Source organism: Panulirus ornatus, chromosome 1 (assembly GCF_036320965.1).
Source record: "Panulirus ornatus isolate Po-2019 chromosome 1, ASM3632096v1, whole genome shotgun sequence".
Lineage (NCBI taxonomy): Eukaryota > Metazoa > Arthropoda > Malacostraca > Decapoda > Palinuridae > Panulirus > Panulirus ornatus.
The window spans coordinates 74,823,483-74,843,425 of NC_092224.1; the positions used below are offsets into that span (position 1 = coordinate 74,823,483).

General features: G+C 42.7%; 1 protein-coding gene across 2 annotated transcripts in view; it reads left to right on the forward strand.

Moving 5' to 3' along the window:
• Positions 1 to 9,833, forward strand: part of LOC139749635 (somatostatin receptor type 5-like) — a 281,438-nt gene extending 271,605 nt beyond the window's left edge. For both annotated transcript variants that reach the window (XM_071663797.1, XM_071663788.1), the window contains one exon: positions 5,314 to 9,833. In XM_071663797.1, the coding sequence (XP_071519898.1) occupies positions 5,511 to 6,812 (1,302 nt within the window). In that variant the 5' untranslated portion in view covers positions 5,314 to 5,510 and the 3' untranslated portion in view covers positions 6,813 to 9,833. The remainder of the gene's footprint in view (positions 1 to 5,313) is intronic.
• The last annotated feature ends 10,110 nt before the right edge of the window (positions 9,834 to 19,943 follow it).

The window sequence follows — 19,943 nt, forward strand, 5'->3', positions numbered from 1 at the left end:
TACCATCCACTCCCGCCTCCTTGCAACATTTCATCTTAGGCAAGGCTTTCACCACCTCTTTGCTCTTCACTCTCTCACTTTGCGTACCTCCCCGACCCAGACACCTTATATCTGCCACCCAGTCATCAAGCACATTCAACAGTTCTTCAGAATACACCTCTCCTTTCTCTTTCACTGGCATCTTTACTTCGTCACTCCACCACTCACTACCTACTCTCACCTGCCCACCTTCCACATTCACACACTCCCTCTTACACTAGCACTGCTTTCCTAAATACCTTCCATTCCTCACCCACAGCCTTTGCTTCGTTTACTCTCACCTTTTCCCATTCTGCACTCAATTTCTAGTATATCTTCACGCACGTCTTTTTTCCAAGTTCACTTACTTTCACCACACACTTGTCACTCATATAATTTCTTTTGCTGTGAAAATTTCTCGCTTCAACCAGGTAATGATCAAACATCCCAATAGTTGCCCCTTTCAGCACATTCACATTCAAGAGTCTCTCCTTTGCATGTCCTACAATCAGTGTATAATCCAATAATTCCCACTTAACATTTTTCCTACTCACCCACGTATACTTTTCAATAGTGGTATTCCCAATCCCCACTCCTTATTCAGCACACGGAACTCTACAAGTTGTTGACCACTTTTCTTCCCTTTACTGAATACCCAATGTGCCCCCAGTTATACCCTCAACTGCCACATTAGTCTATTTCACATTTGAATCACCCATCACTAGTACCCGATCTCTTGCCTTAAAGCTGTTGACACACTCAGCTGATTCCGAAACGTTCTCTCTTCATCTTCCATCTCGTGGCTAGATTTATAATCACTGATGACTATAATCACCCACCTTTGGTAATCCATTTTCAGTTTTAACCCACATAAATGTGAAATGATGAAAGTAATAGACTTAGAATTTAGGGTGAAGAACAGGAAGACGATAGTGTGAGGTTCTAAGCAAAGACTGGAGATAGACAAGGACGAGTGATATTCACTCTTTTCTTCATCATTTGTCTGGATCAAAGTCTAAAAGATATATGCATAATTGAAGATAGAGATAACATAAATATGCTGACGCCGGAGCTAATATTGCTGAGGACACAATGGATTGTTTGAACACAAACGGTATGACAGTCGGTAAACGTGAGACAGAAGACATGATTATCACTAGTAACAGAGATGGTTGCAGTATCTGTTTACATCGCCAGCTACAAGAAGGCAGTAATTCTGGTTATTTAGTAATAGTATCTCATGATGAAAATCTACAGCAAACGGAAATGAAGACATGTATTAGATTGTATTAAATACAGTGGAAACATTAGTATGCTAGATCGTATTAAGATAGAAATGTACCATTGAAATGCAAAACAATAAAATGTGCCACCATTCTAAGACCTGTTTAGATATATGGATTATAAGCATGGACACGTACAACCAGAGTTCACAGATCCAGGCTGCTGAACTGAAAGCACTGAGGCTAATCAGAGAAGTGATGAGAATGGACAAGATGAGAAACATCAAGATGAGTAGTTTCGTATTATATCTGAAGGAGATATAATTGAAAATGAACTAGCTAAGATGGTATGGCCATGGACAGAGGATGAGTCCAAGATATGCCATGAAAGGTAGCTAGATCATTGAAGGAAAGACGTCCAGCAGGATGTCCTAGAATGAAATGGATTGAAAGTATCGGAAGCTGGCCTGAAGCAAGAGGGAAGACACCGAAGTTGAAGGTGGTACAAGGATAGGAACGAGTGGAGAAGGTTGACTGGGAGGTTGGCGAGTGACGGACATGAAGTTGACCAGGCGTGTGTGGAGGAAGGTGAGAAAATGATGGTTATAATAAAGGTATTTGTCGTAATGATAGTAATTATAATGATAAAGATACTAATACTTCTAGTGTAATGATATTAATGATGATAATACTAATACTACTACTACTACTACTACTACTACTACTACTACTACTACTACTACAACTACTACCACTACTACTACTACTACTACTACTACTAATAATAATAATAATAATAATGTTCATCTGTCTGTCCGTATTTCTACGTGTGAAGGTAAATTGCTTTAGGTACGCTGTCTGAAAACTTAAAGTGCTGAGTATAGAAGAGGCCCTCACGTTAAGTCCTCCTTTCTGGCTCCTCCGTGAGAATGTGAATCCCCATTTCGTGTGTTCAGACAGAGGAGTGTAAGAGAGAGAGGCTAGCAGCGTGTGTAATGAGCAAGACTGAAGAGAAGGATAAGGAATCCTAAAGTGGAAAACATGCAGAATGAAAATGACAGAAGGCAAAGGCCTTTAGAGAAGAGAAGTGTTAAGATGGTTTGGCTGCAATATATAACTGTTGGGAAGATGAAAGACTCAGGAAGTGGGTCTATGATGATATAGCTGAGGGTACGTTGTGGTGGTGGGGGTTAACAAAGGAGTGAGGGTACGTTGTGGTGGTGGGGGTTAACAAAGGAGTGAGGGTACGTTGTGGTGGCGGGGGTTAACAAAGAACATAACATTACTTGACAAGATGAAAGGTATCTCATGGTCTGGGGATCAGGGCTCACTCTATGAAGGTCTATGGAGGACTTAGCACAAACTGTGTACAGCAGAAACATTTTGATGTTGAAAGATGATTGGTTGGTTATTTGGGCTTTACGCCTGTTAGCTGCCGGAGGCATTAAAGCTGTCGGCGTCAAGATATAACTACAAATCGAAATGATGAAAATATTCAGGTATTCTAGATCATTCTAAACCCATTCACCTCTCTGTGCGAAAATTGGAACTTCAATAGAGGTATAAGTCATTCTTGCATACACAGCCAAGCGTGCAAAGTTGATAAATGCGAAACGTTGCATTTGGTGTGTACACAACACTGTAAGTTTTGTCACACTGTGTGAATTCTTATTCTCTGATGTTTTTCTGCAACTGCCCCACATGAAAAATAAATGAGTTTGTGGTCGAGTCAAAGATTGATTCTGCTTCGTAAAAGCTGTAGGCACGAGAGACTGAGGAATGGGATCCACTTCTTTCCTCCTTCATATTTTCCTTCGGCGAAACGTCGTCAGTTAATCCTGGACCATGAAGACGGAGGTTAATGATACAGCCAGAGAGACGGATAGGCCATTCAGAACTAATGGTTCATAACGGCACCTGTTAAATGAGCTTCTGTTAGAGTTATGGGTATTTCATGCAACATATGTGCCTGAAACCTGTGAAGGACCATTATGGTTATTTGCAGTTACCCAGCATGCACGAGGTCAAGGTCAGGGCTAACACTATATCGTGAGGAGTAACTCGGTGTGGAGGTTACTTGTGGTAGGGGACCTGAACGTGAGTAGGTGTGGAGGTTACTTGTGGTAGGGGACCTGAACGTGAGTAGGTGTGGAGGTTTCTTGTGGTAGGGGACCTGAACGTGTGTAGGGGTGGAAGGTTCTTGTGGTAGGGGACCTGAATGTGAGGAGTAGGGAGGGAAGGCGCTGGTGGTAGGGAGCCACATGAGCCAAGATAAACATGAGCAACTTACTGTGTGCAGCCTGCAGCCACCAGCCACTGACGCTGGGCTGCTGGACGACTCTAGCTTGTGGTCATGGCCACACCTGCTGTGAAGATTATGGATCCATTTATTTCCATAATGACTTCCATACTTCACCTGACGAATTAAGAAAGGAATTAGAAACAGTGTTTTGAAGTATGTTGCGTTTTCTTTGTACACACACACACACACACACACACACACACACACACACACACACACACACACGATTGAGTGGTATGTAAGATCATATACGTAGGTTCCTTTCTGTGGTATGTCTTCTTTGTGGACGATCACAAAAGCTTGTGAAATTTTCTTTCTTTAACCGTAAATGTTGAGGAATATTGATCCATTGATAATAGACGTTGGTGGTGGTGCTGGGCTGAGGTGAAGAGACAACATCTTCCCAATTCTTGACTTTACCCTGCGTTGATTTCGATCATGCACCTCCACAGCTCAGGCTGAGTCCAAGGCCATCTTCAGTACGCCCTTGTCACCCCTGATCTTTGCACGGAATTGATTTTAACCTCTTCAATACACGTCAGGTCAAACGTTTCTTTCCTTAACTTAAGGTGCTGAATATTGGAAAAGGAAAGAAAAAGAAATAAAGGAAAATTAAGCAAAGTGAAACCTTGTTCTCTTACGGAGGAATTCATGATAATGAGGAGCAGATCCTAGTACTGAGACAACATCTAGTCCACTAACTTATACTGAACAGCTTCGCCTCTGTTCCCGCTCCCTTAGTTAGGGATAATCTGTCTCACTACATTTCACCTTCCTCTCGTAGACTCATAGGTAGGTACACCCGTGCTGTATGATCCCAAGATTGCAATACTGTATTAAGAACGTCACTATGTACAGGGAGTCATGGGCAGGTGCAATGCTAGGTGTGTGTGTGTGTGTAATGGACGTGCCACACACCTCGAGGTTCCCTCTCGTTTTTGGGATACGGATTTAGGGACACACCAGGTGTTGGGGGTTTAAACCAGCACAAGGCTTAAGTGGTCTGGTACACTGGAACTTTGTCCTTCTGTTGAATTCTTAAGTGAGTGATGACGGTGGAAATTATGGTGAAAGAAGCTTTAAAAATATGACATATTGTAGCCACTGACTACCAGCCAAGCCACGGGAAATGGTTCGTGTTTTGAAGTCGTAATGTAACGGTTTCCCAGTGTTGCCACTTGCTGGTCAGTTTCCGCCAGGGTTTTACGCGAGAAAGAAAGTGTTGGCAGAAATTGCGAATTTCAAGACCCCGAGTCTTTTGTATGAGAAACATGCAGTACTTCATTGTAAAGACTGGAGCAGAAATAGCGTATACGGTAAAAGAAATAATGTGCTAATGTATGAATGTGGGAGTTAGGAGGACCATGATACTCTTCACTCCATCAACCTCTCCCATATGGTTAAGTGAAGACTGGTAGTAGTCAAGGGTGTAGATAAGATGTAGTTTAGTGAATTTAGAATTGTAGTATAATGGATTAGAGTAAGTTCAAAGGTTAGTGGGACTGAGGGTCTAGTGGTGATAAAGGTATTGGGAAGATGGCCTTACGAGTCAGGTGAAAGCCTGCTGATAAAGGTAGATTGCACTTGGGTGTATCGAGGGTTCAGTGAGGATAAAGGTGATGGAATCTCCCACTGGGAATATTGGTACCTTTAGTGTAGTGTTTATGTTGAAGGAAATTTTCCCGTTGATGTTAATACAATGAAAAAAAAATATCATTTGCCTGGCGTGTTTTTACTTCTGTTTTTATTAACATTTTCCGTTTTTCGCAGGTGTCATGTTGTGGACGACTGTGTGGCTTGAACTCGACAACACAGCCCTCACGTGGAGGTGGTCATGAAGGATCTGTGATCCATGGAACAGCAGTACTACTAACACATTGGGCGTTTTGCTACAGTGGCATCAGGAGACCAGCTTGTGGCAGTGGTACTACATAACTCTGGCAAACGACGATAGGAAAATACAAACGATGGCGAACGAAACAGCGACTGACCTCCTGGACACCGTGCCGTTGAACTGTTCGTTCCTGTTGTACGTAGAACCTTACAACGGGTCGGAGTTCCTCAACGAAACCAACTGCAGCCTGGGACTGTTTGAAGGAGGTGTGAGTCGTATGAGCACAGCAGCTGTAGTGATTACTCAGCTTTTCTATGCCATCACATGCGTGGTGGGTCTGTGTGGCAACACGCTCGTCATCTATGTCGTCACCAGGTTCTCCAAAATGCAGACCGTTACCAACCTGTACATCCTGAACCTCGCCATTGCCGATGAGCTGTTCGTCGTGGGAATTCCCTTCTTGATGACGACATCGATGTTGGGTCACTGGCCCTTCGGCTCCATCATGTGTAAGTTGTACATGATTACGACGTCGCTCAACCAGTTCACCAGTTCGCTCTTCTTGACCATCATGAGCGCCGACCGCTACATCGCCGTCTGCCACCCCATCAATTCGACCAGGTTCCGGACACCCATGATCTCTAAACTGGTGTCCTTGACGGCCTGGACACTCTCTGCCCTAATGATCGTTCCCGTCTTCATGTATTCCAACACGCTGGAAGACAACGGCCAGGACAACTGTAACATCTTTTGGCCGGAAAGTCAGGGGGTGAGGGGAGAGATAGCCTTCATCCGGTACTCCTTCGCTCTAGCCTTTGGAATACCCCTCTGCCTTATCTTTGTCTTCTACAGTCTAGTTCTCCACAAGCTGAAGACAGTCGGACCCAAATCCAAGTCTAAAGAAAAGAAGAAGTCGAGGCAGAAGGTGACACGAATGGTGCTGACGGTGATCACTGTGTACGTCATCTGCTGGCTTCCCTACTGGGTGTTGCAGCTCACCCTGATCCTTAGCACACCCAAACAGGGCCACAGCAACTTCATGGTAGTGCTCTTCATGGTCTCCTCGTGCCTCTCCTACATCAACTCGGCACTCAACCCCATCCTGTATGCCTTCCTCAGTGAATACTTCAAAAAGAGTTTCATGAAGGCGTGCACCTGCGCCACCAAGATGGAAGCCAACAACGCCCTGAAACCCGACAACTCCATGTTTCCCCTTCGTCAGCGGGGAGCCTCGGCCAGATCCCGCCAAACCCGGCGGGAGAGGGAGTCCGGCGAGGGCACCACGTCCCAGTGCGGCCTGAGCAAGGAGCCCTCCACCGCCGTTACCACTACCAACGCTAAAATGAACCAGAACGCCAGCAGCCTTGGTGGCGACGACCACTCCATCAGGAACGGGAGGTCACCGGGGCCTCGACTCCCTGACCTCATCCAGTGAGCCCCCTGCTGGACTGTGATGCCATCAGCCGGACGCTTTACCAGGCTTGAGACAACTACATATTTACCTTTACACCAGGAGTATTGTGATCACAGTGTGCGGTGATGAACGAATCTAAATGACCAAAATGTGTAAGACTAGTCAAACTGTCTTAATAGGCCAGTACCCAGGCACACAGTTTCGGCCACATTTTCTGAGCCCACAAGATGGAATCATATACGTAAATATGACATTGTTAGTTGATCATAATATAATCTGCTGGTTGTGTTTATGTGTGCCTGGGAACAACTCTGGTTACCAGTGACGTCAGCATAATGTCACTTCCTCCATTGTGATGTGGGGAAGAAAGTAGTGAATCTCTTATCCTCCACTCGAGGGGGATCCAAGCTCATCACGAGCCTATTCCTCCGACATGTGTTTGGCGCTGGTCATTGTGAAGAGACAAACCTCCTTGTGTTTACCATACGGTGTGTTCTGTGTCCTGGGTGTAGATCTTACGTAGATGTAGACGTGTTGCTGGTAGGATAAGTACCAGTAAACAGACATACTCCTATTTGGATGTATGTGTGTGTGTGTGTCATGTCTCATTATCAACCGTTACATCCAAATGTCTGAACGATAGAATGTCCTCCGTTGTGATCCAATACTAAAATTGTAAAACAAACGTTTCATGAGTGCTTGAAGCTAAGTGTCCAAGCCTGAGGAGAATGAAAAGTAAGAGTCTATACACACAGGACATCAGCAAGTTTGGCGTCATTGTGATAATACGAAGGTCACTAGTCAGGTCCAGGTGCCTTGAAGATACGCTGAACAAGGACGCTACTCTTCTCATAGGCTTTATTAAATGTGTTTTACAAAGCTGAAATGAACAAAGTCCTCAAAATAAACGTGAGAGAGGGTTTTCATATGTATATGCTTAGTAAACAAAAAGAATACAAATGTGTATTTAGAAAAAAGAATCTTAAAAAGGTTTGTTTTTACAGCACATAGAATGTGAAGAAAACCTCTTTCTAAATCTTCCTAGTTTAGATGTCAAATTGTGTCACACAAATATAGAAGTTATACATTCTGCTGAATGATGATCCACCTCATTCACGTGAGGGTCAGCCATTGAAGTCGATAGGTATGCATTCAAGTGAGGTTGAAGGTCCATGGCCATGAGGTTGAAGGTCCATGGCCATGAGGTTGAAGGTTCATGGCCATGAGGTTGAGGTCGTATAGGATACGTTATCTGTTTCAGTGTTGGTTCACGTTTGGTTATCATTTCACTAAGGTGGTTCAGCGTCGTCTATCCATTTCCTGTGGTGGTTTAGGGTAAGTTTTACATTCAGTGGCGGTGTGAGGTTGGTTCTATTGTTGGTGATGGTGAGGCTCGTTACCCATACATTATTGGGACTCATCCTTCCACTGTACTGGTTCAGGGGTCATTATTGAACCAGTGAAGGTTCAGGGTTCGTTGTTCGTTCAGTATGTTCAGGTTCTGCTGTTCTCGTACATTGGTGGTCCAGGGTTCGTTGTGTGCGTTCACTGTGGGAGTTCAGAGATGCTTTAATCATTCAGTGATTCCTCAGAGTTGGTTATGTAGTTCAGGGTCGTTGTTCATATGCCAAGGTATAGTTCAGGATGTCGATTTAAACTAGAGGTTCACATGGGCCTGTAACCCCGACCTGGCTTCATTCGCAACAGTGGCCATCTTGGCTGCTGCTGGTGGTCACCAGATACAGTGTGGAGCAGAGACCACATCCAGGGACCATCCTCGCTAAAGTTTGGGTTCGTGTCACAAAAGACTGAAATGGGAACAACGACAGACGCTACTCACAGAGTCTATGGTCAGTATGAGCCAGAGATGCGGTCTGGGCTGGTGAGTTCGTCGTAGAAAGTGGTGGTTCAGGGATGATGATTCATCTGCAGTAGTGATAAAGAGTTGGTTTATTCATTTGCAGTAATGTTTCAGGTGATTATTTCTTGATGCTGGTGATTCAGACAGATGGGTGGGTCAGGTGTGACTCTCCGTTCACTGATGGGTGGGTCAGGTGTGACTCTCCGTTCACAGATGGGTGGGTCAGGTGCGTGTTTCTCTGGTCACTGATGGGTGGGGTCAGGTATGTCTCTCTGTCACTGATGGGTGGGTCAGGTGTGGCTCCCCGTCCACCAATGGATGGATCAAGCGTGGCTTCCCGTTCATTGATGGATGGGTCAAGAGTGTGGGATCGCCGTTCTCTGACGGATGGCATAAGACCCTCGCTAAACGAAGGGGAGGAACCCATCGTGGATGATGAAAACATAGCCACAACCCTGAACAAGTTTTGCAGTTGATTTCACTCTAGAAAGAAGCTGCACGAATTTTGAGCTGGTTATTAATAGCACTCACACGGTACCAGAATTACCCATCACGGTTAGAGAAGTACTAACCCAGATAGATACGTTGAAGACTAATATATGTCCAGGTCCTGATCGTTTTTATCCAAATCAAAAACGCTAAACATAGAATTGCCGGTTATTTCATCTATATTTTGAGTAAATCGCTCCATGATGGACTAGTCCCGCAGGACTGGAGACTGGCAGACGTCACTCTTATATACAAAAAAAAGGTAAGCCATTAAATGCCTAGCAATTACTCTCCTATTAGCTTCAGTTATATATAAATCTCTGGAGTCGATTATCAAAGATGAAATCATAGCCCACCTTGAACAACACAGGTTGATCAGTAGTTCACAGCATGGTTTTAAAAAGGCGCAGATCATGCCTTACAAACCTCCGTGAACTTATACATAATGACTCAGTACTCACGACAAGACAGAAGTAATAGATGTCATATTTCTGACTTCCAAAAAGTATTCGGTAAAGTCTCCCACATTAGATTAGATACATAAAGTCCGGTTACTTTATAGGAAGCAGAGAGTCGTAATGAATAGGTGACCATCACAGTGGTCACCCGTTACTAGTGGAGTCCCCCAGGGATCCGTACTTGGCCCTATACTTTTCATCATTTATATTAACGATATTGACGTAGGGCTGAGTAACTTAAGTGTCCAAATCTGCAGATGACATAAAGGATCGGCAATTCCATATTAACTGAAAAAAGATAGGCTAGGCTTCGATTACAAGAGGATCTAGATAGAATCGCTGAATGTTTTAGAAAGTCAGATGTCATTTAAAGTCGATAAAAAAAAATCTGTTATTATGATTTGGACACCTCAAAAGAATTCGATTGTGAACTGATGGGCCACAAGTTAAAGGACCCCCCCATCCCCGTGTGAGGGATCTAGGAATCACTGTTTCCAACAACTTCAGTTTCTCCCATCATTATAATGAAGCTGACAAAAACGGAAATAGGATGCGTGGATGTATTAACATAATTTTCATACAATAGCAAGAATGTGATAATTGCCACTATACCCAAGTCTAGCTCGACCCTACTTCCCACTTCGGACCCCCCCTGCTTAAGTAAGGTTACTTTTAAACTGGAAGCTGTGCAGCGAAGAGCAACTAGATTGATTCCTTCCTTGCGTAACAAACCATGCCAGACAGATTACCATAATCAAACTTGTTCTCACTAAAAAAAAAAGAAAAAAAAAAAAAGAGGCGCCTCCGAGGTACATTAATTGAATGTTTTAAAAGAGTTAAAGGATTCAACAACGTCGATATTGAAAATTTCTTTACAGTAACGCCAGGACTACTAACGAGAGAAAATGGACATAGAATTTAGAAAACACCGAGTCAGTCTAGATTGTACGAAATACTTCTTTACCACCATCATTTTTGACGCGTGAAATTAGCTCCCAGAACATGTTTTTGAGAGCAACTTTCTTAATATCTTTAAAATTTGGCTTGATCATCACTTGTGACTCTCCGGTATTGAATAATTCATTTAATCGAGCACCATAACTAGGTGTATTATATCACTTTCTCAACCACCGATCTCTCCCTGGGCAAGTGAGAATCATTGTATCATTCTTCAACATCAGGAATAATATGGACACGATGACTTGAGAGGCCGGAGCCCAAGTTTATCCTTACAACTGCTTGATAACAAAACGTGAAGGGATGGTTGTCGATGATGATGAGATGCATGAGATATTCTTGTTCTTTATTTTGACTTTCCTATAAAAATCTCCTTCAGGCATATTAGTCCTGCAAGGTATTTTTTTCGACTTGTTTTTTTTTCCGTCCGGCGTGTTGCTGGAGGGAGGGTGGGGAGACCCCTTTTACTTTGCTATTCTTTTCGTCTATCGCTATTAAACGGACGGACTTTCTCAGTAGTGTTAAGGCCAGATCACCTTGCTTGGCCCGTAGGTCCATGTGGTCTGTGTATCTATGTAACTCTACCTTTACTCATGGGTGGGTCAATAGGGCCTCTTCGTTCACTTATGGTTGGGTCAGGTGTAACTTTCCGTTCACTGATGGATGGTTCAGGTGTGTCTGTCCACTGAGGTACTACTTGGTGTCCGTTCACCGATAGGTGTCAGGTGTGGCTCTCCGTTTTATGATGGGTAAGTTAGGTGTAGCCTTCTGTTCAGTTATGGGTGGGGTCAGGTTTGACTTCGTCGCTAATCAGTGGGTCAGGTAGATCACTCCATTCGCATATGAGTGTGCCAGGTATGACTGTCGGTTCTCTGATGGGTTAGTCAGGGGTGGCTGTCGGTTCTCTGATGGGTGGTTCAGGTGTGGCTCTCCGTTCTCTGATGGGTGGTTCAGGTGTGGCTCTCCGTTCTCTGATGGGTTGTTCAGGTGTGGCTCTCCGTTCTCTGATGGGTTAGTCAGGTGTGGCTGTCGGTTCTCTGATGGGTTAGTCAGATGTGGCTGTCGGTTCTCTGATGGGTTAGTCAGGTGTGGCTGTCGGTTCTCTGATGGGTTAGTCTGGTGTGGCTGTCGGTTCTCTGATGGGTTAGTCAGGCGTGGCTGGCGGTTCTCTGATGGGTTGTTCAGGTGTGGCTGTCGGTTCTCTGATGGGTTAGTCTGGTGTGGCTGTCGGTTCTCTGATGGGTTAGTCAGGTGTGGCTGTCGGTTCTCTGATGGGTTAGTCAGGTGTGGCTGTCGGTTCTCTGATGGGTTAGTCAGGTGTGGCTGTCGGTTCTCTGATGGGTTAGTCAGGTGTGGCTGTCGGTTCTCTGATGGGTTAGACAGGTGTGGCTGTCGGTTCTCTGATGGGTTAGACAGGTGTGACTGTCGGTTCTCTGATGGGTGGGTCAGGTGTGACTGTCGGTTCTCTGATGGGTTAGTCAGGTGTGGCTGTCGGTTCTCTGCTGGGTTAGACTGGTGTGGCTGTCGGTTCTCTGATGGGTTGTTCAGGTGTGGCTGTCGGTTCTCTGATGGGGTAGTCAGGTGTGGCTGTCGGTTCTCTGATGGGTTAGTCAGGTGTGGCTGTCGGTTCTCTGATGGGTTAGTCAGGTGTGGCTGTCGGTTCTCTGATGGGTTAGTCAGGTGTGGCTGTGGGTTCTCTGATGGGTTAGTCAGGTGTGGCTGTCGGTTCTCTGATGGGTTGTTCAGGTGTGGCTGTCGGTTCTCTGATGGGTAAGTCAGGTGTGGCTGTCGGTTCTCTGATGGGTTAGTCAGGTGTGGCTGTCGGTTCTCTGATGGGTTGTTCAGGTGTGGCTGTCGGTTCTCTGATGGGTGGGTCAGGTGTGGCTGTCGGTTCTCTGATGGGTGGGTCAGGTGTGGCTGTCGGTTCTCTGATGGGTTAGTCAGGTGTGGCTGTCGGTTCTCTGATGGGTTAGTCAGGTGTGGGTGTGGGTTCTCTGATGGGTTAGTCAGGTGTGGCTGTGGGTTCTCTGATGGGTTAGTCAGGTGTGGCTGTCGGTTCTCTGATGGGTTAGTCAGGTGTGGCTGTCGGTTCTCTGATGGGTTGTTCAGGTGTGACTGTCGGTTCTCTGATGGGTGGGTCAGGTGTGGGTGTGGGTTCTCTGATGGGTTAGTCAGGTGTGGCTGTCGGTTCTCTGATGGTTGGTCAGGTGTGGCTGTCGGTTCTCTGATGGGTAAGTCAGGTTTGGCTGTCGGTTCTCTGATGGGTTAGTCAGGTGTGGCTGTCGGTTCTCTGATGGGTGGGTCAGGTATGGGTCTCCGTTCACTGGTGGTTCAGCGGTAGCGACACAATCCCCTTGTGATGGGTTAGGTTTGGCTTTACACTCACAGTAGTAGTCTGGTCTTGAGGTTAACACGACGCTGCTGGGGGTAACCTGCAGGTGGTGTCGTTAAACGAAGTTTTTCCGTGGCACAAACACAGTCCCTCGGGTGGTTCCAGCTCGAGCTCTTCCCATGGTTGGTGAGCAGCTGTGGATCGTGGGTCATCCTGTTGTATCCCGTGTGTTGTGAAGGTCAGTATTATGAACCCCGTCAGCTCGTAAACATCATAATACTTCGATGATTACTTGTTCCAAACTGAACTGTTGTATGTTTCTCCGAGCTGCATCATAGTCAGCTGGGGAAGTATGTCTCTTCACTACACTGTGTATATGACTTTTTCCAAGTCCTTGAGATTAAGGATTGTGTACACAGAAAAGGATTCTCCAAGCTTGCAGGAATAATAATCCATATGACACATTCGTATGAGAAATTTGCTATTTTATATAGGAATACAGTTACACTAAGCCGTACATGGTAAAGCATATGTATGTAGGCTCTAAGTACGTCCAGACAACAACATTAGAACATGATAACTAATCCAGATATATTTTTGGAAAGTTTATGAAATAGTGGACAACAAAGACCAAAACTCCTTCTTCTGAACCTTAGAATGTGTTATGTAAATAGTATAAGTTAAAGTCAATTTGCCAAGGAAATGGTGTCACTGTTTTCAGTAAAACGCTCGCAAACATGTCTGGCAATCACATCTTAAAGATGGTGTGTGTTTGAGAGCCTAGCTAGTAGAGTTAGAGCCTAGTGGGTTGGACGTCTTTGTATGGTAATGGTATATGAACGAACTCCTGACCCGAACTTTTTATTGTCTGATGTTTTTCGAGCACTTCCTCTTATTTTTTCAGGAAAAGGCTTCCAGATGGGTAGTAACAGTATAAGAGCTATATACCAATCCCATACTTGAAAGACAAGGAAGATGCAACCAGAGTGAAGAAAAATTAAGCCAGTCACTCCGAAATGTTACGTCAAAACAACATTCTCTTCTGTAGAAGTTGTTATACTTTCAGGAGAAAACGAAAGACGATTTTTGCCCTTAAATGATTATCAGTTGATTAAAACTTCATTGAATTTAGCGGTTACTCATTTGACATGTTCTCCAGCCGTACCGTTATCATTCATTGAGGCGGTGAATGTGGAAAATATTTGTTTTACATATTCATTGAAGAAATGAAATAAATGTGGTGTGTATGAATATTACTTGAATTCGTATTTTGAATTCGTTAATCATTTCAGCTAAACAATTGATGTGTACATATTCAATTTGACGTCCAATTTCAACTCCGCAAATTATTCCTGAATGTCCCTGAGCAGTAATCTGGCATGTCATAATATTTCGTTGGAAATCATGCTAGGATTTTAATTCCATGATTTGTTCTTACAACATTCGAATGAAAAATAAAAAAAAAATTGTTTTAGCAGTTATTAATTTATGTTACTATTTCACAAAATTGCGTTCCACTTCAAAAAGATAAAAAAGGGAAAAAAAAACCGAGTGTGGTAGTTGCCAGATACCGTTTTTTAATTCAAAGTTTCTGGAAATGACATCATTTCCTTAGCGAATTGTACATTGCAGATGTGTGGTGATGTTCTAATCCCTCAGTAGCTGTTGCCCTTACTTCCTTCCCATGGTTGTCAGAAAGGGTCACTGCCTGGTAAGGAACAAAGAGAGAGATAGAAAGCAGAGGATGAGACTAGAGTAAGCAAGAGAGAGGACACACAAGCTAAGACCAGAGTATCACACATTTCTTAAGTAGGTTAGGCTATGTGAGTAGTAGTAAGGTGTAGCCTACTGTGTTATGGCGTTGGGATTATGTAGCCAGTATTTCGTGTGTTTTCCTCCAGTTGTCATTTATTACAATACAAAATATATATATGTCAATTAGGTTTTCTGTACACTTTGGAAGGTGACTTTAGTTGGGTTGTAGATATAAACACAGTGTGTTGATATTAGTCTTTCACCTGTCTACTTCAGGTGTAGCCAATAGAGCGGATAGGTTAAGATTACTACTTGTGTTTTGCTGTTAGGTAATTGTACCCCGATTGTTGTTTTAACCCCAACGACGTTACGACCCTAGAGTACGATGGTACGATATTTGAGTATGATGGTTTGGCCATTGAGTTGATGGTGTTAACCATTCCCTTACCTCTCTCTCTCTCTCTCTCTCTCTCTCTCTCTCTCTCTCTCTCTCTCTCTCTCTCTCTCTCTCTCTCTGAGATTATATATATATATATATATATATATATATATATATATATATATATATATATATATATATATATATATATATATATATATAAAATGCCTCTCTTCTGCCATTATGTCCTTCCCTTCCCATCAATATAACCACACGAGCAGTAACGCCGTAGAGAATAGATGTGTACAGCCCCACCCACCCGAGCATGTCTGTTGATGTTAAATGTTTTTTGGACTTGATGTCCCCCAAGCCACTGGTGGTCATTAGGCCAGGATACGTAACATATAGTTCAAATATGCCCATGAATATTTTATATTGGTAAGTGCATTGTGTGTTGTTGGATATGATAATGGCGGGCAAGTGTTGTATGGTCACTATGCCAGAATCGATCATTGTTCAGTTTAAGGCCGCAGTAATACACGTACTGATCCGTGAATATCAGCGAAATCATGTCAGTTGATTTCATGCACTTATTGGAACACATTTACACCTGCGGAGTTTACTTTGAAGTATAGATTTAGTAAAATAACTCAAACGCGGCAGCTGATTGAAGATGAGGGAGAACTGTGGGTTGAGACAACGTAAAACAAGGAATACAATTAGAATTGACTAACTTTTCATAACCACACGTAATTTCCCCTAAAGACGGACGAGCACCGTATCTGTAGTATTATTTTAGACATGTTTTCTTGGTGCGCCCATTTTCTGCGTCTGTACACTAGTGTGTGTGTTTAGAGGGGAAACTAACTGTTTTGGTTGTTCTCAGTTTAAAATTAAGAAACATAATTCTTTGTAGATCCACAAAGGTCCTACAAACATTTTTGAAAGCTATTTAATGAGCATTCGCATACTTTCAAAAACGTTTCTTTATGAGTTTACACTTGTTTACGAACTTCACGAAGTGGAGTATGTGGGACGAAGAGATAGCAGGAGACTTGATGGCCTATGACGGGGTTATCTGCTGAAGGACAGTAATAGCAGTCAAAGCTCCTAATCTGCACAGAAAGAGGCCAGATAGGAAACCTGGATGCACCTTTTCACCCACAGCTCCTTCCAGCACAACTAGGCTGCAGGAAGATGACTAGAACAAGCACCATAATAATATGATTCAAAAACTATATTATAGAAGTGTGTGGGTGCAGTACTCCAGGAAGGAGGCTCAGATCTGTAACGAAGAGAACAAAAAGACAGACAGAATACAAGCTAACGAGTACTTGCCAATGGGCAAGGCCAGCGCGTAACGGTAACCACACCTCGCAAGAATAAGCTGTGTGGTTTACGTGTTGTCAAGTGTTATGAGTGAGGATGTGACACTGTGTGTTTCTGGATTGAAAGCCAGCAGCTCGCGTGTGAGTGAGGCAGAAAAAGACAGCAATTTGAGTCTAGGGAGTGACACACGACAATCACTGAAGTGCTGGCTCACCGCAAACAACACAACAACCCTCCCGACTCAAGAGAGATTATATGATGAAAAGAAATGTCTTGAAAAGATTATCCTTCTTGAAATTCAAGGCTTATTTATTGATAACTTCTATGTAAGAGTACTTTTCTTTAATGGTATTAACGGTTTTTGTCCGCGACAATATTAGGTGGAAGTATATTTCAGTGTTCTGTTACTCCACAACTGAAGAGAAAATCTTTAACCCAAGTTAGTATTACATATATAGGTATTTCTCATCGTTGAATGTCCACTAAAGGTGAAGGTGTCGTGAGTTGTTGAAATTATGTTGTATGAAAACTTGTAGGACCTCCTTGCACTCACATTTTTAGCTTTCTTATATTTTCTCCTTAAGGTTCATGTGTGAACACATCAGTATTCTGCTAGTTTTATTCATTTGTTTTATCTTCTCATATTTGATCAACTTCGGTGACCAGAGCTGGACATAAAGGCTACACGAAGTCTGACTTGGAAGTTGTGAATAACAAGTGTTGTATCCTTGGTTTATTGTTATATTTATGTTATCATGAAACATAACACTTTTTGCTTTTATCTTATAATGCTAGGCATTGTTTTTGCCTGTAATTTAGATCATGATTATCATTCCAAATTTTGCATATATATATATATATATATATATATATATATATATATATATAATTGCTGGCTGAACATTTTTGTCATCAAACTACATTACTTTATATTCACCAACACTCTAGCCTATCTCCCATGTCTGTCTTCGGCATCAATTTGCCTACATCACTTGCCTTAACCCGTCGTCTTTTGCCTGCGTCTTGTTTCCTGGTTTCGTGTCATGAGCAAAACCTATATTTCTTTTAGTGAATCCTGTCACCACATCCTCCACATCACTGATGTAGATCTCAAAATGGTGTATAGTCCCCTGGACTGAGCCTTGATTGTACCCCAAATGCCACACTGAGCCAGCCGGATGCCTCCCCGTTCATATACCACTTTGCTTTCTGTTTGTGGCCCACTCTTACTACTGCGTCTGCTTAATATCAATGTTAACTACACCAAAACTAGATATAATTTTGTTATCTTCAAGATCAAATCATCAGTTTACAAAATTTGATGATATTATATTACCTAAATCTTCACTGACCACAAAAGAAACTTATGTTTTAGCTCTGGATAGTACCAGGTATATCGTTGCTTGACACTGAGTCTTGATCATATCATTTAAAAAGCGATCTGCGGTTAGATTTAGTCTCCCCTTTCATGATCACCTGATAAGAAATCCCAGTTAGAGTTGTTAAAATGTACAATTATTGCTTCATTATTTTTTATTTATTTATTTTAGAGACTTACATTTAAAAAAAAGTGCTATCATTTTATTCACATTATTTCCGGGGTCTGTATATAACTAAATTATTTTTGTGGTACCTCTGGTCACATTGTTACTCATGTCACTGGCAGCCGTACTGACTGTACTTGACGTAACCCCAATGTATCGGATGACTTAACTTACATCCGTCTTCCTATCTTAGTTTTGCTGACTGCGAGCTTAATCTTTTCGTCTAAGCTCCTCCTTGCATGTGCCGTTATCATCCTGCTCAGATGCAAACTCCTGATATTACTAAAGCCGTCACAGTGAGCTTGTATCATCATTCTCAGTATTACAGATACTTAACCTTCTACCTAACTTAACAGTTCCTGTATGAAACCTAGGAAGTAGCTTCACTGCCATAGCCTACTTGTATCCAACGAGCTTTATCCTTTCCTAGGTTCTCTTCTGGTCTGCCTCAAACCATATTGCACATTCCTACCAGAACATTAATTACAGTCTTCCCCAGCTGTATCCTCTACTTTGTGTCAAGTCTTTTTTTTTTTTTTTTGCTAAGACCTCGGGCAACACTGGATCCATCCATCTTGCATAACTGTGTCTGACGAAAGGGTACCCGAGGAGAAAGTAGCAAGGCGTTTCTTTTATTTCAGTATTCCAGTTCGTAGAATCTAAGTCGTTTCTGTCCCATTACACTGTCTTAACTTGGGCTTCACTTGTTCCTAACCACTTAACCTACTGCTAATATTTTGAATACCCTCCATGTTATCACTGATCTACTTTTACATCCAGCTAAGTAGATTGTTAAAGAAATAAAAGCTCTATATAAGTTCTAGATCGACACCACCTTGTATTCACTGATCAAGCATTGTGAATAGGCGGAACGGACTGTGCGAAGTATGTCGTAGTTAGTTAGGTAAAGATGGGCGGCCCTCACCCAGGTCAGGAAGCAGTATGATGCATTTCTACTGAACCATTGAAAATCTAGGTATAATATCTCAGCCCGTATGAATAAGATTAGGTGAGACCCTTAGAAGAAATTGAGTGAGGTTTTTATAGGTTTTGCCTACTTACTAAGTACTTTATTTCACTTAACCCATCATTTTCCCTCATCTTCAAAGCCCTCCACAGTTTCGGTAAACCTCCAAAGAACTAATAAACGTTTCAAAGTCCACTCTGTTATGATTTAAGTGCAACAAATCATTTGATATGGTGTTGAAAGATATCGATCAATAAGGTAGTATCAATGCGACCGTGAACTGAACAATGCCCCCAGAATCCCCTACTACCATATACACTTGAAATCCGCATCACCACAATAGTTGTCTGAGAAACCCTTTACCAGATACACCATAAAACCAGGGTTGCCATACTTTTATCAGTTAATACTGAAACTTCAACTTTCAGTATTTCTGAGCAAAGATTCCTTCGTGTAACTAGACTTAACGCGTAACGGGAAGCCTATCATGAACTTTATGTGAAGAAATGTGTGACGCGAGTATTACTTATCTCACATTGTTGTCAGATGTAAGTATATAACCTATTTATAGCCTGAACTTCTATATATATAAAACATATATATAAATATATATATACACAGATTATTCTTATACGATACTAGTTCTAGCTGTACCAGATTTTGTGTGAATAAGATTAAAAAGATACGAAAGAGTAATTATATAGCCAGCTCATTGTTTGTAATACACCCTATTCATGTATACATTTGTCGAATTAGTATGTTCTTGTAACTTTGTATGTACGAATATGTATACCTTTCTGATGGTCTGACAACCTGAAGCCTGGCTCCACCGGCAAGCCTGGTAGAAACCAACACATCCTCCTACCAGGGTTTAGTGGACATGTCATGCGCTCCTTGAGAAGGATGGTACGATCCTTCAGCATGACTGTACAGCCCTTGGGTGTGATGGCCTGGTATGTGTCGTCGTGCTGGAAGGTCGTGCTCTTACGTAGAACCATTCCAGTGGAATGTTCCAGCACACAAGGCAGCTGGGTCACATTCAGCGAGTTTATATATATATATATATATATATATATATATA